The 18,838-nt window shown below is 39.7% G+C and overlaps 2 protein-coding genes and 1 long non-coding RNA gene across 10 annotated transcripts in view; 1 reads left to right on the top strand and 2 right to left on the bottom strand.

Annotated features, from left to right (window-relative positions):
• Positions 1 to 12,075, bottom strand: part of fermt2 (FERM domain containing kindlin 2) — a 44,018-nt gene extending 31,943 nt beyond the window's left edge. For 2 of the 7 annotated variants that reach the window (XM_086182232.1, XM_086182233.1), the window contains exons 1-2: positions 11,229 to 11,349; positions 9,568 to 9,725 (exon numbers count right to left, since the gene is read on the bottom strand). In XM_086182232.1, coding sequence (XP_086038358.1) covers positions 9,568 to 9,725; positions 11,229 to 11,299 — 229 coding nt within the window. In that variant the 5' untranslated portion in view covers positions 11,300 to 11,349. Of the gene's footprint in view, positions 1 to 9,567; positions 9,726 to 11,228; positions 11,424 to 11,481; positions 11,668 to 11,750 lie in introns of those variants that run through there. The other 5 variants (XM_086182235.1, XM_086182239.1, XM_086182236.1 and 2 more) reach the window with 5 other exon arrangements.
• LOC147246410 (uncharacterized) lies at positions 11,123 to 13,211 on the top strand. Its single transcript, XR_015109719.1, has 3 exons — positions 11,123 to 11,465; positions 12,216 to 12,391; positions 12,738 to 13,211. It is a non-coding gene; the product is annotated as an uncharacterized LOC147246410 (long non-coding RNA).
• An 844-nt stretch (positions 13,212 to 14,055) lies between these two features.
• The window catches only part of ddhd1a (DDHD domain containing 1a), a 28,142-nt gene continuing 23,359 nt past the window's right edge, over positions 14,056 to 18,838 (bottom strand). The window contains exon 14 of one of the 2 annotated variants that reach the window (XM_086182162.1): positions 14,056 to 18,838. This exon is cut by the window's right edge and continues 488 nt beyond it. The gene's annotated coding sequence lies outside the window, so the exon portion shown is untranslated. The other variant, XM_086182163.1, reaches the window with a different exon arrangement.

Below are 18,838 nucleotides of genomic sequence, written 5' to 3'. Positions count from 1 at the left end.
CACACTTATCCAAGTGGTCTTGTGCTGTGCTTAAAAACAACTACCCCCTCCCCACTGCCTGAGCATGTTTATGTCAACAATGAGCTGTACCAGTGTGATATTTGTTTAGGAATCTCAAAGATCTGATGTTGTCATTCATCACAGGAGTGGGACAGGACAGGAGTAAAAACCAACTCCCATTTCAGGCCCGGTACACTACACATTATTACAAAAGAAAGAACTTGCAAGTTTGCACCCCAAAGTGTATCTTTGCTACTTAGTGAATGTACAGTGAACAAGCAGCAGATAGGAGACAAATGGCACATAAAACATTCACAGATTCTCATTGCAGGTGTCACTCATCATACATCTGCATATATCTTTTCTCTATCTGTTGGATCAGGTGTGCAAAGGATGTGTGCTAGGGTCAGATAATGTAGACCTGATAACCCATCGGCACAGGCCCATCTTATGTTCTGCAGCTTCTTTAGATGGCGTTGGTCAGCACCCAGACAGACCTCAGCTTGGTCTCCCATTCATTCCCCTGATTGCCAAACTCCCTTTAATACCATCTGTTTAAGTAAAGGACTTTATCATCCTATTCATCATAATTATTTGGATTGGCATTGGCAAATAAAAAGGGCTGTCCCAAAAACTTTTCTCTATAGTATCCATAAAGACTGATAAACTGTCTCAAAACAGGAATAAATATTGAACACAAAATGAAAGCAAAGCAGACAGTCAGCTGATACTGGAAGCAAAAATTGAGCTCATCACATTGATAAGAGATGACACACATTGCAGGTCATGAGTTCTCTACTGTGTTTTTGAAGTGTGATGTTTTTCATTAGCTATCAGAGCCAAGCTATCAGACAAGCACGTATGAAGTGCAAGCCTTTTTCATCTTCAGTCATCGGGTGATAAAAATCATTACAAGAGGGAGAGGCTGGTCCTGCTGTTTCCTTGGTGACTCCTGGGTGACGCCATGGCGCCAGTGGTGCAAGACGACAACTTGTTTTGATACAAAGCAAAGACATGGATCTGCAGGTTCATCGGCCCAATTCTCTCCTTTTCAAAACAAACATACACATAGTTTATCCTGTTTTATAACATGAAAAGCTTACCCTTCCTACATAAATTCCTTGTCCTAAGCAGGTTAAAGGTCGCAATTCCCAAGCACTGAGAGTGGAATTAACTGCTCCACACTTGCCTTATATTAGATCTTATGTAAGTGGCCTTTAGGCACTCACTTGCTCATGCAGTCATAAATGATTGCATCAACATCAGATAGCAACACGTATTCAACAGGTTTGATAGACAGGTGACAACCATATCTGTTTGGTAGACATCAGATAATGAGTCTCACAGATTATAATGAAGATTGAGAGGATACAGTGAATTTAACAGCACTGAGGCTTCTACTAAGGACAATATAATGCAACATAGTCATTGTCACGAGTCAGTTGCATACCTTGCAACTGAAGAAAGAAAACAATGAAACTGGTTTTCTGACTCACAACAAATGATCAAAGGATAAAACTACCTTTTCCAACAAAGTCACTCACTAACAACCGATTAATCAATTCAAGCTGTCTTCACTAATACCATTACAACTCAAGTGACAGTCCATCGACAGCGTGAGATGAAAATCGGTGAAAGGACGGCTCACGTTCATGTCAATTATCAATAACAATCAACAAGAGGTATTGTATCTGCAACACACAACACCTTTAAACTAAATTCTACTAGCATGCTCTCAGAACCCTCTCAAGCTGTTAAACCTTGCCTGACAAAGCAGTTTGGCCAAGTATCACAAAATTCTGCTCTTAAAGATTTGAAGGATGGAGAAATAAGAAAAGTTAATCAGATGTGTGCCCTGTATTTGTAACACATGACAAGTAAGATTCATAGGGTCATTGCTTTCCTAATGGAGCCAAGGGACTTTATGTTTGGAACTAGTAATGGCCGTAGACTCGACAGGATCAATAACTAACACAAAGACAGACAGCAGTCTAAATTGATGACACAACACAGAAAATCCCCCCGAAACATCTCAGCTTTGCCATTGGGCCTGTGCTTCAGCAAAAGCCCTGTTAAACACTGGTACGATTCTTCTGACCGCCATAGTTCACCATATTGGAACTTGAGGATGGGAAAATAGAACCAAGGTTGGTAGGAGCAGAGTTGTGTCAAAATATGTAGGAAGACGGACCAGGTTCTCATTGAAAGAAAATTCCCGTGGTGTAAAACTGGAATTTTAAGAGGAAATCTAGGAGCACACAGTCTGCTAGAGTAAGAAATGAGAACAACCATGATGGCGTTGATGTATAGGGAGTGGCCTGAGGGCTATTAGAGGAAACCTCCTTTGAGACAGACAGTTTGTATCCATTTGTGTCATAATCCAAACACAGCAATACAGTGGTGGTGCTCCCCTCCACCCAGACCCAGCTTTATACAATTAGGCATTCAGGGACCCGGTGGAATAATAACATTACAAACTCTGGGACAAAGATCAGAGGACCACAAAGACAATATTCATCTATCCAATCCATCTGTGTCTCCTGCCAGATGTCCCCTGGGGATGTGATTGGCCATCCCACTGATGCCTCCATGAGCTGGATGACAGGAAGCTGTGCTACTCCCCAGCTTTTAGTTGCATCTCTTACAAAAACCTGTGCATGATTTCTAGATATTTAGGGCTGCTACAGGCAAACTTACCAGTACAATATTAGACACTCTGTAGTATGGTTGACTTGTTAAAAGAAAGAGAAATTTATATTTTAACATAAAAATAGGTAGCCTCTGTCACTGTAATCTATTATTTCAATTGCAGCTATGTTTTAAGCTTTATCCCTTGGTTTTTAAAACAAACCCTAGAACTGTTCCTTCATGTAAAGGGGAGAGTCAAAGCGAAATGAATGAAATGTGGCCTATCCCAAACAAACTGTACTGTACTGCCTGCCACTACCAGAAGGTGAGGGGGACAAAAAGCAACTGGCTGAGATTCCCATAGGACTCGTGAAAGTTTGCTCTGCTGCATGTTTAAGATGCCAAACATAAGTTGATTATATCTTCCTTGACAAGCACGGAAGTTCTTCCATGACAGTAAACGAAGAATACAGTAGGAGGTGAGGGGGAAAAAAAAAAAAAAAAAAAAATATATATATATATATATACACATACATACATACATACATACATACATACACACACACACACACACACACACACACACTGTATATAAATGAAGGCAACGTGACCATGCTGTGAATTTCAAAGATAAGTCAACATGCTCACTCAGAAAAATACATCATGTGACACATGTGGAGCAGCATTAAGCCGCTGACACTTTTCCCACATGACCCGCGATCTGGGGAGCACATCAAAATCAAGTTTATTTCAGTTTAAAAGACTTTGTCCCACAATGCGTAAATAATCAACTCTATTCCATAGCACAGAAACATAACCACAGATAGAGTTAAGTAATGGGTGAGAGTGAGGGAAACAGTCTTTTACTGAGTCATGGAAATCTGTTCTTAATGGTAACGTGAGAACTCTTCATATATTTCACAGCCTACAGCAACATTGGCAATCAGAATGTTCAAAGTCAAAAAATACAACATATCTATTAGGTTGGGCTGAAAAATTAAGTCTATACAAGGGAAATGCTGATTAGGCATACGAATATATGGGCCAAGGGTCAACATGAGCACATGAGTACACATAGCACAATCATTGAATGCAGCATCTTGCAAGTGAACAGGAAAGCTCTGGCTTGGGCAGGACCGGTACTTAGACTAACTACTTCCTGTCAGAGAGATTAGAGCGCACGTTGATCTGCCAGGCCATTTCTCATTTTATAATGCTGGACCTTTAGGATGGCTCCCCAGTCACAATCAATGAGTCTCATTAAAAATGGTGATACATCTTAACTGCTTGTCACAGTGAGCTGATATAGGCAAAGGGGAAATGGTCAAAACCACCATTCACAAATATTGAATGTGGAGATGTAAGAGCTGTTAACGACTTCCTCCTCAAACTTATCATATCCATCCACCCATCCATCCATTTTCAGTACTGTTTATCCTTTAAGAGTTGCAGGGCTAATTATATTCATAAAAAAAAAAACATCATACTGAGAGGACAGGAGATTGGGAATACAAGGATGGCAGAGGGGAGAAGGTGCATTTAAAAAAAAAGACCAGAGGAAGTTCAGCATCCTGTGCTAAATCGCATCTGTTTCCTAATGAAACCTGCACTCCATTGTCAAACCAAAGCTGTCACCACAACTTCCAGCATGCAGCCCTATAAAAAGGGACACGGAGTTCATATAACTAAAAGAAGAACAAGAATTAAAGAATACAAATTTGGTCAAAGGAAACATTGAAGTCATCTCCAAGTAACATCTAACTCACAATATACTGCCAATTTCAAAATGTTTTTTGTCCAGTACTGGAATCATTTTCCCCTTTTGTGTAATTTGTTTGGTCAGATTGTAAATTGTACATTTTTATCCAGCATGTGCCAACAAACCCCCAGTTAAGCAATTAATCCGGTGGAGTGTGACCTGAACTAGGTCTAACCTAACTACATGCAGTACTCTACAAGTTTGTACTACAGAGCTCCGATAGTTGTGTGGGCGTTGCATACCAGGATGCAGATGAGCAACATAAACAGTTGCTGGCAGCTCTCTGAAAAATAACCTGGACTACGTTGTACACTACCTTCTTTAGTAGTCAGAACTTGCTTCAGGATCCTTTTTCTTTCTGCGCGTATACTTGCACTCCCACCCTGACACATTGTGTCAATAAGCACACTGAATATAACTTTGATGGATTTTTGAATCCTTAAATTAAACCAATAAAACCCAAGGCCTTGAATACAGGGTTGAAACCCCTCTTAGAATTGCTTATGTCAAAACTGAATTTCAGAAGAAGCAAAAGTTAAATAATTAAAAACACATTTCCTTCATAGTTTTCTGTAACATAATTGAAGGAACGTGAGATGATGACATTTGCTGAATCAAGGATTGAATATGTAGGTCATCACAAAATACAAAACACAGATTTTTACTGACATGCAAGGAAATTTCTCTGTGGTTGGCTGGTGGTAAGGCAGCCAAAAACTGCAGGCCCCTAACTGGAAACAACCACATGAACTATCCGAGTCACACTACAGCAATTAGTTTGCTCAAGTTCTATTTATGGAACACTGGGCAGCATACGTGTACCCTGGTAAGAGATGGTCATAATGAGGTAAAAAAATAATGAAACTATTTTCCAAAAATATAGTTTGTTAGAGAGGGAGTGGGAAATTTTACAAAAATAAAACAGACAAAAGCTACATTTGCAGGTATTGATACGGGTTGGGTTGGGGGTTAGGTTGGATGAAACCAGCAGCAGAGAATCCAGCGATGACGGCAGCGACCCGGGAACAACATGCCAAACCCTCGAAGTCATTTCCTGCTTCCCTGAAGACTTTTATGGAATTCTAACAGCGTGGCTAACGTCACAAGGAAAGACAGAGAGAGAAATCTCAGGCCCTTCCTCATATCTCCCTTCCCTCTATTTCACTCACATTTTCTTCTCCATCCTGTCCCTCTACTCACAGCTGTCTTGGTGAGGTTAAGCAGAGCCAAACAACCATCTATGCTCATATAACTTCTCTAACATTTTCATGCATCCTTTACATTATGTTAACAATACATTTATTTCTCGTGCCAAACACTGCCTCTTGATTAGTTAGTAGTGCTGACATGATTCTTAAATTAACAAGATCTAAATCTAGTTGCAAACTGCCAAGAGGCTTCATTTAAAACCATGTGACTGAACAGTAAACACTGATTGGTTCAGATGGTGGATATTATTGCATGTACCCTACAAATGACTGCAATGTTGAGAAAGACAGGATATAGCTAGGGGATGGTGACATATTGTAATGTAATGTTGAGATCTAATTCAAAAAAACAACTGTATGAAAATTTTTAGCAACTGCGCCATTGGGAGACTGCGTGTTTGTACGCAATCAGTCATACTGTTATGGCCGTAATTTTAGCAGTGCAGTTTATGGACAGCCTAGTGCTAGCGGCTTTTAATTTCAGGAAACAGATCTACTTGGCACTTCAATGTACTCTGACTTTAAATTTGGCCTAATATTAATTTGAGCAATAAAAAAATACAGATTTTCTTCTGAAAAGGAAACTAATGAGGCAAACATTATCTGATTACTTGAGTAATCTTTGAAGTAACTGATAGAATACTTAATTACAAAAAATGATCAATAGCTGCAGTCTTTGCAGTTAGTACAAACAGCTTAAAGTTATCCTATTGCATATTTTTTACAGTCTTGATGGCATTAGGGATTTGACATGTAGTCCAGGGATGTGAGGAACTCTATCATCACAAAACTTAAGTGCATGCAAAGTAGCAATCAATCCACTGACAGCACATCCGTTTACTATAAGCCACACCTTCCCAGACCTAAAAGCTATTTAAATTTCAAACAATAAATCTGCCTTCCAGCTAATGTTGTTTGTGCAATATTTGTTTTCTCCTCTAAATGGCTCAATATCAGCTTTTAGAGGTAAGGGCAGCACTTTTGGAAAACATCAACAAAAATCAGAGAGTGCACCAGTGATGTAAAGCTTGGGAAGAATGAAATGATTACAAGAAGGAGGCCCAGTGGGTGGTCAATCAAAAGGCTTAAAATACAGTTCTCCTGGAGGGTTGCAGGGGAAATGGGAGGTAGCGTTCACTGCTGTGATCAATAGCTAAGTGCCTTCCTGGCATTAGCCTATGTAATCCATTACAGAAGGCCATCCAGGTCTGCATTGTAAAGGGAGGCTCATACGAGTCATACAACCAAGCTTACATGAAGACACGTACAAAAAATAAATGAAAACACTGCTCATTGTGTAGGAGACAGTTCATGTCAACACAAAGACATATAAACCCATGCACACTGTGTGTACAAACACATGTTCTGCAACAAACAAGTGGGAATAATACAAATTTTGACAGTAAAGAAACAGCATGCAACCACAAATCTTGTTTGAAATCAGCCGCTTGGAACAAAATGACAAACACAGGGGGGTAACAGAAAAAGATTTGTCATTGCACCAGGATGTCCTTTCAATGTGAAACTGACGCACAACCAGCCAAAACTCTGTCTAACAGCGGTGTGTGTGTAAATGCATGTGTCTCTATACAGGTACAATATTACGCTTCATCTGTTTTAATCAAGATGCTAACAGTCAGTAATCAAGAGTACATATGTAATTTCCAGGGCAAAAACATGTATGCACTATGTTTCCATGACCAAAGTAATGTGTGTGACATGGACAGCGTGCATATCCCTGCAGTAGGTGACCATGTGGAAAAACCATGTTGTAGGTTAGTTAATGAATACAATGAGAAATGAGCTGTTGACTGAGGGCAGTGGAAAGATAGCGGCAGAATTAAATGGGCCCCCATTCATTTTGAGAAACGAATCAAAAGGCACAATGACACAGAGGAGTTTTTATGCGACTGGTAGCGCTCTTCTTCACAGTAAAGCATTCTAAAGTATACCAATTTCATTATGATAATGGTACAAGGAGAAGTACAATAATAACGGGGAGGGGATTTCAATATGATTAAGAATAGTAACCAAGGATGGAATGCCAGAACACTTTTTTGACAATGAGACAAACAGGCACGTCCTGTTATTTTGCTGCAGAGCACCAACAGCCAACAACCAACCATGGTCAACAAAACCAAGAAAGGCTGTGGATGTTAAAACCAGAGCAGATAAAAATGTCAAGTCATCAGGAAAAAGCTACATCCTTACACAAAAGCAGAAATAAGAAACTTGGGGGGGGGGCAATATTCATTTGCCATTTGGCTGGTCGACACAAAAGTAAATTTTTGCTGACCCGAAAGTTTTAAGGGTCAAAGCAATGCCATTAAACCACTTTGCTTGTTTAACACAAATTTTCATGCAATGACAGAAAAGACCAAGAAATTAAAGGGCATCAAATTACAGGAGGAGTGATCAAATTTGGTTTGATTACTCTATTCCCATGGTTATCTCACCATCTGACTTCTCTTCTGCAACTCCAGACAGTGTCTTTATCCTTCACATGAACCAGGGATTTCTTCCATCTGACAGCGCCCTAAAAGAACAGTGTCTAGTATGATGGCATCGCCATTCTAGATGTCCCTTTTGGCTTGATTTGGAGCTCTGACTTCCTCCGTTGGTGGATTAATGGTGGAGTAATTGCCATTCCAAAATTCCCCCATTCAATCTGTGCATTTTATACAGAACAGCGAGGCAAAAAAACATTGCAACATTCTCTCCTTGATCAGGTTGTGTACAAGAGACAAAGGTGTTATGTTAAGCAGACTCACACCCTTCAACCAGACCTTTGCAAAAAAAAAAAAAAAAGAACACAACTCCAACAATGGATAAGGCAAGGCTTTGAGTAGGGTGAGGAGGTCCAAGGAATTCACGTCGTCCCACACATGGCTGCAACATTGCACTTGTCTACCATAGATGCTGTTCAGCAAAGATGGCCACATGGAACAAAGACCTCAATTATGTGGTGCTCTAACAGGAGAGCTAAAAAGGGACCATGGGTAGGGAATAAAACCATGCAGCACTGCAAGAATGTAGAGCATTCAAGCACCATCAACACACATTGCACTGTCACTCCCAAATCACACTGCCGCTGCCACCACCACCACTGATCTTTCCCCTGCCCTAATGAAACAGGGCAGTGTTCAAGTGGATGGAACAGAGCACACTTATGCTTACTTGCACCCAAGCTTGTCAAATGCAAAACCAGAGTTATGAACAGTGGATGAGCGGGGGGAAGGAACCTGTGTATAGTTTCTTTATACCTTGGGTTACTGCCCCATATACATGAGTGGGTAACAAAGGGGAAGCCCGTCCTCTGTAAGTATTTTAACCAGATTACAGACAATACATAAAGACAATTCAGTTTTATGCTCATTAAATGTGTGCACATTTACAAAATCAAGATTCCCATTAAGTGTAACTGTGAAAAGTAAGAAAAGAAGGCAGCTTTACTTGTCCTAATACATATCACCATTTATGACTTTATCTTATTTGTCTCAGAGGGCATATTTTTAACTTCCCAGCCATGACAAGGTTGGAAAATGTCTGCTCTAAAAGTTGGCCTGTTTTTAGGAACAGTTTGTACTTATGCATACAAGAGTGTGTGTGTTTGCTTACTGGAATTTTAGTTCTCTGAATTTTGACTATTTGGAAAAAAAAAAGAGGGATATTTATTTATTGCTGAAAAAAAAATACAAAAAGATAACACACAAGTCAGCTATTGTCACGCTTGGTAGGATGGTAAAGGTTCAGAGGTCAAAGAAAATGGTTCTTATTACCACAAACCAGATCCACAGACAATCTGTTATAGAATGAACACATGTTGAAGCTACAGACTCCTTCTGTACTCGTATGCTGTCTTAATAGTCCAACTGGTCTATGACTACTTCACTCAAACATCTTTATTAGACTTTCATTTCTATATTATTACAATGACTATGAACCCAGCAGGGAAGCAGCATGCACAAATACCTAGTTTCTCCACAAGTTTCAGCATAACTCCGCCTATGTGGATTTCCCCAGTGACCCTCAATGACACATCTCTGTGGAGGTCAGTGACATGCATCTTCAGCTCCCACGTCCCGTCAGCGTAGCAGCCATCGGGCATCCGAATCCCGTCCAGCGCCATCCTGTCAAACAGACCACCAGTTAAACTTCTGCCACACAAGAGAAACCGTTTAACTCTTGAGGGGAATCTGTGCAAAATCCAATATATTAGATATTTCAAATTATATCTCTGAGCTCTGAAACCAGTAGAAAAGTATATTTACTCCTTTTAATAAAAAAAAAACACTTAAGTAACTTTTCTTGAAGGTTATTCAAGGGCTGTGAATCAAATGATGCACTTTTTCAGACTCAAATACATGATAGAGCAATAAGAAATCTTAGTAAAAACCACTCGGATGGGCTATAGCATAAAAATCCTATGTTTACATCGAAGTATAAATACTTGTGTCTAGGGATGGATGATACACCATGAGACTATCTTGACTACAATCACATATTTTGCCACATCATGGTATTTCCTTTTTTACAGAGGCACCACCCAGCAATAACCCACATCAAAGTCATCTTACTCTTCATGGTTGGTGTAACACTTAATTTCAAGTGATGTCATCAGAACTATCACAGCTTGGATGTGGATGACGCAGATTAGTAAAGAATGCCCGTGTTACACACCGTAAGTATTTAAACCACACAGGAATGTACACGTTACTGTGGGCTACTGGATTACTGGAAATATATGTGTTCATCCGATTCCCTTCTTTTCCCCATCCCCACAACTTCATGGAAGCACAAATCTCTGAAGGGGCCCTTTAATGTTTATGGGAGTACTGGGTCAACGCTGGAAAGGTTGTGAATCATTGAAGACATGAGTTTTCCATTAATCCACGGAATTTTCATGAATCAAAGAGACGGGATAAAAGAAATTTCACGGGTTAATTAATCCATAAAGTGACTTCATTGACTACTGATACATTGAATTGAGACTGATATAAACTTACTTTTATTAACGTCACATACAGCTCACTTGGTTATTCATCTATAGAAAGTACTTTCACAACAATCCATAAATATATCAATTTTGGCCTATAACGATATTAACATTGCCATTATGGCTAATATTTACCAATACTGATATGACCTGTGTAACTTTTGTATTTATTTTCAAAGCCATTCACAGCCCATTGTTACAAACCTAATATTTTCATGGTGTTACATCCCACTCCCTTGCACAGGCGGCAGCTCCACTTTGATTTTGGTACTTTTTGTTGACTTTGCCTATATTGTATGTCCCCCCCCCCCCCCCCCCCCGCCAATCTTAACAGTCATAAATTACACAGCATTTACCGCATTGTGTTTTCGTCATTAGTTGTTGTCCAGCTTTTCTCATAGAAAAATTCTCATTAAATCCCTATCAGCTGGTACCATTGAGGATGCAGATTTATTATACATCTCAAACGTGTTAATGCAATTACTGCTCATTAAGTACACAACCGGCATATTTATGGATTTATGTACCGTTTAAGATGTTTGCTAAAATAACCGGTTCGTTTTCCAACATTGGGTTAATATTACGGTATTACAATACTATCAGATGAATCATAGCTAAGCCACATCATTGTGGATACCTCCATATTCCTGAGACGCGCCCTGTGGAGTTAAATCTCGGCACACAAATAAAAGTTACATTATCTGTCATTCTGTGATTGGAGGGTGACCAACCGAGTGGCCTGGCGATCAAAACAGACGTCTAATCAATAAAATGGCAGAACAAAGACGAGGCCCGCGGCTACAAGTTCATCAGGGAGCTTCGGAACTGTTCAGTTACCCCCGCAAATATGCTTCTTCACCTGTTAAAAATAACGGTAAGGGCACTCTTACAAATAGGCAGAGAGGGTCGTTACGTAAGTGGGACCCTGTAGAATCACTACCCGGCAACATGCACACTCAAGTCAGACGGTCGTTTCAGGAGCAACTTCGCTGGGGGAAAAAAAGTGTGTTTAAAGGCGAACAAACGTTGAAATTAGCGTAAAAGTTGTTAGCTTGCGCCTCCGCTACGTGTGAGCACGAGCGCTTTAGCCGCAAACAAGCTAAAACGTTTTTGATATTTCACAGCGGCGAGCGAGCCCAGGTTTAAGAGTATTACTCACCTTCACGAAGACAAAAAAAAAAAGAAATCACGTATAACACTCGACTGCACGGTTTAAAACAAGTCCCCCTTCTTTATATCATGTATGAAGCGTTTATGGTTGGCGAAAACAGAAATAAATCATCCACAAAAAAAAACTCGCTGAAGAAGTCGAGTAGCGTATCCCAAACAGTTTTCCTGCGAACCTCGTCTTAATGGAGTCCAGCCGTCCCTCTTTCTCCCTCCCTCTTTCCAACAGCGGATAACGTCACTGCCCCACTACCGCTTTCTGTTCATACTGGGAGCTTTTCTGGTCGCCTACTGGTTCCCCCCTCCCCGCCTTCCCTCCAGTCACCTCACGCACACAAGACAAATTGCCAAGATATGTTTTTTTTTTTTTTTTTTTTTAAACCTTGATCCCAAAGAAAAACTATTAAAAAATGTAGCGTGTACTACAACTATAAACACATTGTTTTTGTTGTTTTAGCAATCTACTTTTAAACAAGGAAAGAAGGGGAGAGTGGGGTATTGTGAGACATTGGGTACAGTGAGACGACCCCTGTATCGAAGCAAAAGAACACATCTGTGGTCCTGAGAGCGATTCGTTTTCAGGCCCCTCCCATTTCACCTTGGCCATGAAGAAGATGACTTCATTGTGCTGTGGTAAGCATGTGTTTTGTACAAAAACATATATTTTGAGGAAGAAAAAGTAATCATTTTTTTTTGCTTTGAACTTAATCAACTGTTGCGCTTAAGCTAATTGAAGCAAGTGGAAAAACTCATATTCCATATATTGTTGAGCTATCAACTTTTAAAATTATGTGACGATGCTAGCTAAAGATGAGCTTGAATTGCAAAGAGAGGTTGTTCTTTATAAAATGGTGGTGGTGGGTTAAAGTGAGACAAATGCCATGGTGCAAAGTGAGACACTGTCTCACTTTGCACCGGGGGCATACATATGTTTTGTTTTTCATGTCGTAAACAGTTTCAACATCACATCTGGGTTTAGGTCCACTGGGATTTTCCCATATAATCGTCACATTTTCCCTGATGAAGTGTTTGCACCATCCATGCTGTCAGACCGGCCAAACCCTGAGCTGCAGCCTGCCACTGGGGATAATCTGGATGGTCCACCTCCAGAAGACGATATGGAAGGACCACAACCTGCAGATGATCCACCTGAAGATGAACCCTCTGCTGCAGATAAGTCACCCCATACTAATTCGCCAACTCCCTCGCCAGCCGACATGGGTGATGCAACCTACAAGGCCTGGAGGAACCACGCGAAGAGAGCAACTCTTCATCTTTCCATGCAACCTTCAGGGCTGCAATGTAGAATAGGACTCGCTATAGTGTGAGAGATGTCTCCTTTTTTTTCTGAGTCACAGGCCGCTCTACTCGTTTGAGTTTGTTCTTCGCCCTGATTTGCAGACCGTAGCTGGCTCTATGGGTCCTGAGTTCTGAACCCTACTGTGAAAATGGTTCTTTCTCTCATTCGATTGTTAAATAAAACATTTTGAATGATATTTTGTCGTATTTGATTTTGTTCAGAGTTACCTTCAAGTGTTAAGGGAAGGTTAAGGGTTAAGTCTCCATGATCTTTAAATGATTCCAACATTAGAGGATGTCTAACTAGTTGTCAGGAGTCTAACTTTTACTACAGGTGTAGTTAGGTTTGATTCAGAGTGGAAAAAGTAAGTGGATCATTTTACCCCTAGCAGGATCACTTTACCCCCTTGAAATCTGGGCTTTGTCTTAGTTTACCCCGTAGCTGGGGTAAAATGAGACACTTTACCACTTTTTTTTTTTTAAAACAATCACATTTTCACTGTCTTTAGTCCTTCATACATTCTGATAATTTCCATTCTTAGGAAACATCCTAAATGAATGGGAAATGTGTTAATTTTAGAGATACATCACATTAGCTTGCTTAGACGGGGGGGGGGTGTAAAAAATGTCTCGCATTACCTCACTCTCCCCTGGGTATTTGCCCATTTTACGATAGAATTATTTCATTTATACACGTGACCACAAACATGTAGATGATGTGATTTATGTAATCAAACTGCAGCATTCCATAGTAGAGAATTGTCAACAGTCTTGCAGGGATAATGCACAAGCGGTTCAGATCCCAAGCTGCCTTTTATGGCAATAGTGCAGAGTCCTGCAACAGCATCGAGGGACCTTTGGGTCTTTGCCCTGGGAGCACAAAATAATACAACTTTTGGTTTTTAAAGTTATAATAAGATAAACTTCTCCAAAATCTCCTCTCACTACTTCCAGCATTTTATTTTACAGTTACAATAAGAGAAGCTCGTCCAAAATCTCCTTTTACAAAATGTCTTCAGAGAACACCCAAAGATCCCGCTTTCATGATTTCAAAATGAACAAATTAGAAAGGTACAAAAAAACAAAAACAAAAAACAGAATTTTACAGAGAACTGTCTTCGTTCCTGATAAGGAATTTCCAGCCGGTTTCACGTGTCTGACGAATTCCTTCATCACACAAAATTTCTTTACAGATCCAAACATATCAAATAACAGCAGCACTTTACTATTTTTATTGCAGGTCCAGGTTGAGCAATGTCTAACTGCTGCACATACTGTCGGGGATCATATTTTATGACTTTATCTAATATTAGAGCTTATTCTAGAATGCAATACATTTGTAAAGTTGCAGTCATGTCATAACGTGGAACATGGAAACACTAGCGAAGAGCCAGTTGAATGTACGTTTAGGTCCTTCACATTGCGTCAGCCGTAAAGATTACTTCCATTTTCAATGACATAACTTTAAAACTCACGCAAAGTCATGATATATGAATATTATCTAATTCAATACTAGTCGTAGTTAATTTCACCTTTTTTGATAGACACCTAAAACCGAGTGTTATGGAACCCCTGGAGTGGCTGCAGAGACCAAAAAAAAAAAAAAAATGCAGCAAAGAAATAGAACTTACTCCCATAATTTAATTCGTCTGTGGGCATGAGATGTAGTTTGTTCCCTCAACTTAATTGATCATGGCCAAAAGACGTAATACATTTCTCAATTTAATCAACTTTGCCTCCAGATATAATATGTTCCCTTAACTTATTTCACTTCTGGTAATGAAATATACCTAGTTTCCACAATTTCATTAAATTGCTGCCAAAAGACACAACATATTTCTAACATTTAAACAATTTGCGGCCACAAGATGTAACTCGCTCCCTCAATTCAATCAGTTTGTAAAGAGATGTAGTTTGTTCCCTTCATTTAAGGGAAGTTGTGGTCACAAGTTATGTCTTCTGGCCACAATTTTTGATTTGTTTAATTCATGTTTACGGCCGCCCCAGGGCTCAGTGATCCACAGCAGTCTCTTAACAATAAATAAAAACAGTCTTGTTTAGCTCTACATTTGTTCCTCTTTGTACAAAGTCAAACTGTCTAGGAAGAGAGTGTGACAACAATGTAATTGTGTTAATTTTTCAATAATAACTCCATCAGTTGAATGAAGATAATACAACCTGTCTCATCTTTACTGCTGCAGCTCAATAATCGTACTTTATGCACAGGCCAGTAAATCAAAAATACGTTTATAGGCTTTTACGGCAGATGACACGCACTTTCCAAGACGTCTGGAGTAAGAATCCATCAATCATGGATGTTTCTGGCTCGGCCCCCCTATGAACTTGCACATCTTCTCCAAGTCTCCAGCTCGAGAGCTCCAATCTTCTGTTCAAGAATCTGGGCCTTCAAACTCCACTCTGCATCAAAGCGATTTATAACCCTTCTCCCTGCAGCTCTGACCCCCTCGTCAGTGTCTGGCAGCCAACCCATTGCCTTTTATAGGCTGTGTTTTAATTGCAGAGTAAACATTTGACTCAGCCAGATGCGGAGGGGAGTTGGATAGGGAGCAGGCTTGGCTGCTGATGTGGGTGAGGAGGGAGGCGATGGGGGAGAAAGGAAGTATGAAGACAAGATGTTGTTTCATTCTTTGTGAGACTTTAGACTGGGAATTCAACTAAAATGTCAAAATTAAACTTTTTGTCTTAAAATCACATCCCACCGATCTGTCAGCATAAATTATTAAACTGTTATAATGAAGAGCAGCAACTGTCATAATAACTGACTGTCAATTAGCTGAGAGCAACAAATGGAAAGGGCTTTGAGCAGATGGTTAATAGGAGTCTTTGTTCCAGAATGACCTGTAGATGACTGCCCTCTGCTGGCCAAACACAGAACAACAGGCCTGTATATGAGAGTCACCTCTGTTTGAACTCCTCCCACCTGTGAGCCTGGCCCTTGCAGATGTGGCTAAACTCTATTAAAGTGCTACTAAGTCATGTTGACACCGTAACTGTGGCTGGATTACAATGCAGCCTATTCACGATCCATAAATCGGCTTTGTTTTTCACATCGGGGGTGACTCATAAGGAATCTGATCTAAATGTCAAGACAAATGGCTCTATTGTTCTCAGCATGGAAATGAGCAGGGACCATCTTCCTCTGATAGGGTCAACCTCCTCCTACGCAAAAGCATTAACAGTTTCCAAATTCAATATTTTTCCCAGTGAATTATCTGTTCCACATGCCAAAACAAGGACAAGGTCGTTATCTTTACTCTTACTGTAAATGCAAGAAATCGCTGGATATCTGTCTGTCTTTAACTCAATTCAACAAGCGATCATTCAAATGGCTTTGGATTTGGCTTGTGCATCACTGGCACACGGAGGAAGGGTCTGAGAGGATGGAGGATGTTCACGAGAACAGGCAAGCTCTTGGATGGCTTTGATGTTGTGTGTACGAATGACTGAATGATCAAAGCAGTCAAGATCAAAGATGACAGAAACACTGAATTCCTGTATTTCACCTCAGAATAATTGAGATCAAAGTTAGACATCAAAGCCAGAACCAAAGGATCAACTCTGAGCTTTAAGTCAGATATTTTTGAGGGAGGTTTTGTGACATCACGCAACCCTTGGTCAATCAAACGATGGGATCTGCATGAACTTTTTTTTTTTTTTTTGGAAAAAAAGGAAGAAAAAGAAAGAAAAATGTTTTAATAAAAGTAAATAAATACAGTGCTTTGGATGGCAGTTAGGATCCTATACAGGTGTGGGTTATTGCACAGCTCTAGGGACAGAAAACATTTTGCGGGACATCCACTCAAGAGTTAGAGCAAAAGGGATACATGACAAATTTAACATTTAACATCCCAAAAAATACATTTAATGCATGTTAGTTTTTGCGAACGAGTGCAGGCCCTTAAGAACATGTACTGTGAAGACCGACAAAACAACTGTGACAGTGATATTTTTGCTTCATAATGGCTTCCAATTGTTGTCTACCAAACACAAAACGGTAGATGTTTCCCTGATGGTTGAGGTGCGATTAACAAAAACAGATTCACTCATGTCTTTCTCCAGTTTAGCTGATGAAACTTTAGCAGGCAGCATGAAAACAGATGGTAATCTGTGCTTTAATCATGAATTGCTATTATGGAAAATTGTGCAAATTATACATTTTGAGAGCGTAAAGTCAGACACAGGCAGGATTGTGGTTTACATCATGAAAGAGGTCTGTCCATGCTACTGTGGTATCTCTTTGCAGTGTCTGAATCCAGTGTGTTTTCATGATGCAGAGGCAACAATGGAACGGTCCTTATATTTTTGCTTTACATGTGTCTCAAAAGGTAAACTACATGCATGCCATCTATACATAATATAACCCATTTTCTGTATCCACCACTGCAATAACACATGCTAAGAAATATTAATAAAAATCAACAAGGATGGGCTGGTTTTCTACGTCACTTTTGTGCCATTCAGAGATGATTAATGTGCAAGGTTCACCACATTAAATGCAGAAACGCTTTAAAAACACTCTACCTTGTCTGTTCTTGTTTTTTTCTCCCACTACCACTTATGTCACCTGGTCATATGAAAGGCAATTTCTGGGTTCAGTCAATAGGCCTTTACATAAACACACACACACACACACACACACACACACACACACACACACACACACACACACACACACACCAGACTTTTGACCAACAAATAAATCCATTCACTGGCGGATCAATCAACAGCAGCCCTTGATTGTGCAGAACAGTAATGCAGCAATTTGCACGAAAGCAAATTACAATAAAAGCTCTTGATAACTGTGATAATATTAATAAGTAGGAAATTTGACACAGACCCCCCCCAAAAAAATCAAGCTCCACAGTGGTTACTCTAAAGGAAATTGAATTTCTGCATTCAATGTAAATGTCTTACAAATGATTTCACTTGATTTCCTCAAGCTGATTGCTGCTGTTGTATAAATGACCTTTACCTATAACAAGCGAGAGTTGTTTGGCCACAAATTGGAGTCCCATTTCCTCAAGATGAGATCCAGGTTTAATACAACAGCCTGAAGATTGCTAAGAAAAATATTTCTTTCAGAAAATATATATCTAATTGCATTCATTTCATCTAGATATCAAGATATGAGCACTGATGATATCCTCAAAATGTAATATGGAGGCAATTAAATTAGTTTGAATGAGCAGAATCTTTTTTTTTTTTTCCCTTTACTTCTTTATTAAATTACATCAAAATAATCTGGGTGTATTAACTGTAATGGATGTAATTGTTGATGGGCTGATACGCATGGTGGGTTACATTTGTCACATTTGGGCTGCAATAATGTCCTGAAACTGAGAGGAAATTCAGTTTTGTGATCTGTCAAGTCTGTAAAAGTGGAGCTCTTCATGTTTGTCTGACAACGTCAAGAGGAACTGATAACTTGAAAAAAAAAATCCTCAGAGGAGAAACAATCTAAAGTTAGTGTGCGTTATGCCATTCCAAAATACTATTAAAGGGATAATGCCCCAAGTTTTTGTTGAGAAAAACTAAACAGACATATTCTAAAACGAGTATATTGTAACAATGTTTGGCTAATTTCAAAAAGGCATCGCATTTGCTTGTTAGCAGAGCATTTTTTCATATGTAAATGTTAGCCGTTTTCAATCTGTGCTTCCATCTCGTCAAAGAGAAGGTGGATACGACCAGCCACAGAAGAGGCAGCTGTGTCACAAAGGCTCCATTACTCCCCTTTCATTTGTAGCTTATGGTCATACT

This window comes from Aulostomus chinensis, chromosome 17 (assembly GCF_037954235.1).
Source record: "Aulostomus chinensis isolate RoL2024-O1b breed Wild chromosome 17, RoL_Achi_v1.0, whole genome shotgun sequence".
NCBI classification, from domain to species: domain Eukaryota; kingdom Metazoa; phylum Chordata; class Actinopteri; order Syngnathiformes; family Aulostomidae; genus Aulostomus; species Aulostomus chinensis.
The sequence above is the reverse complement of the archived record's forward strand: the minus strand, read 5'-3'. Positions and strand labels throughout refer to the sequence as shown.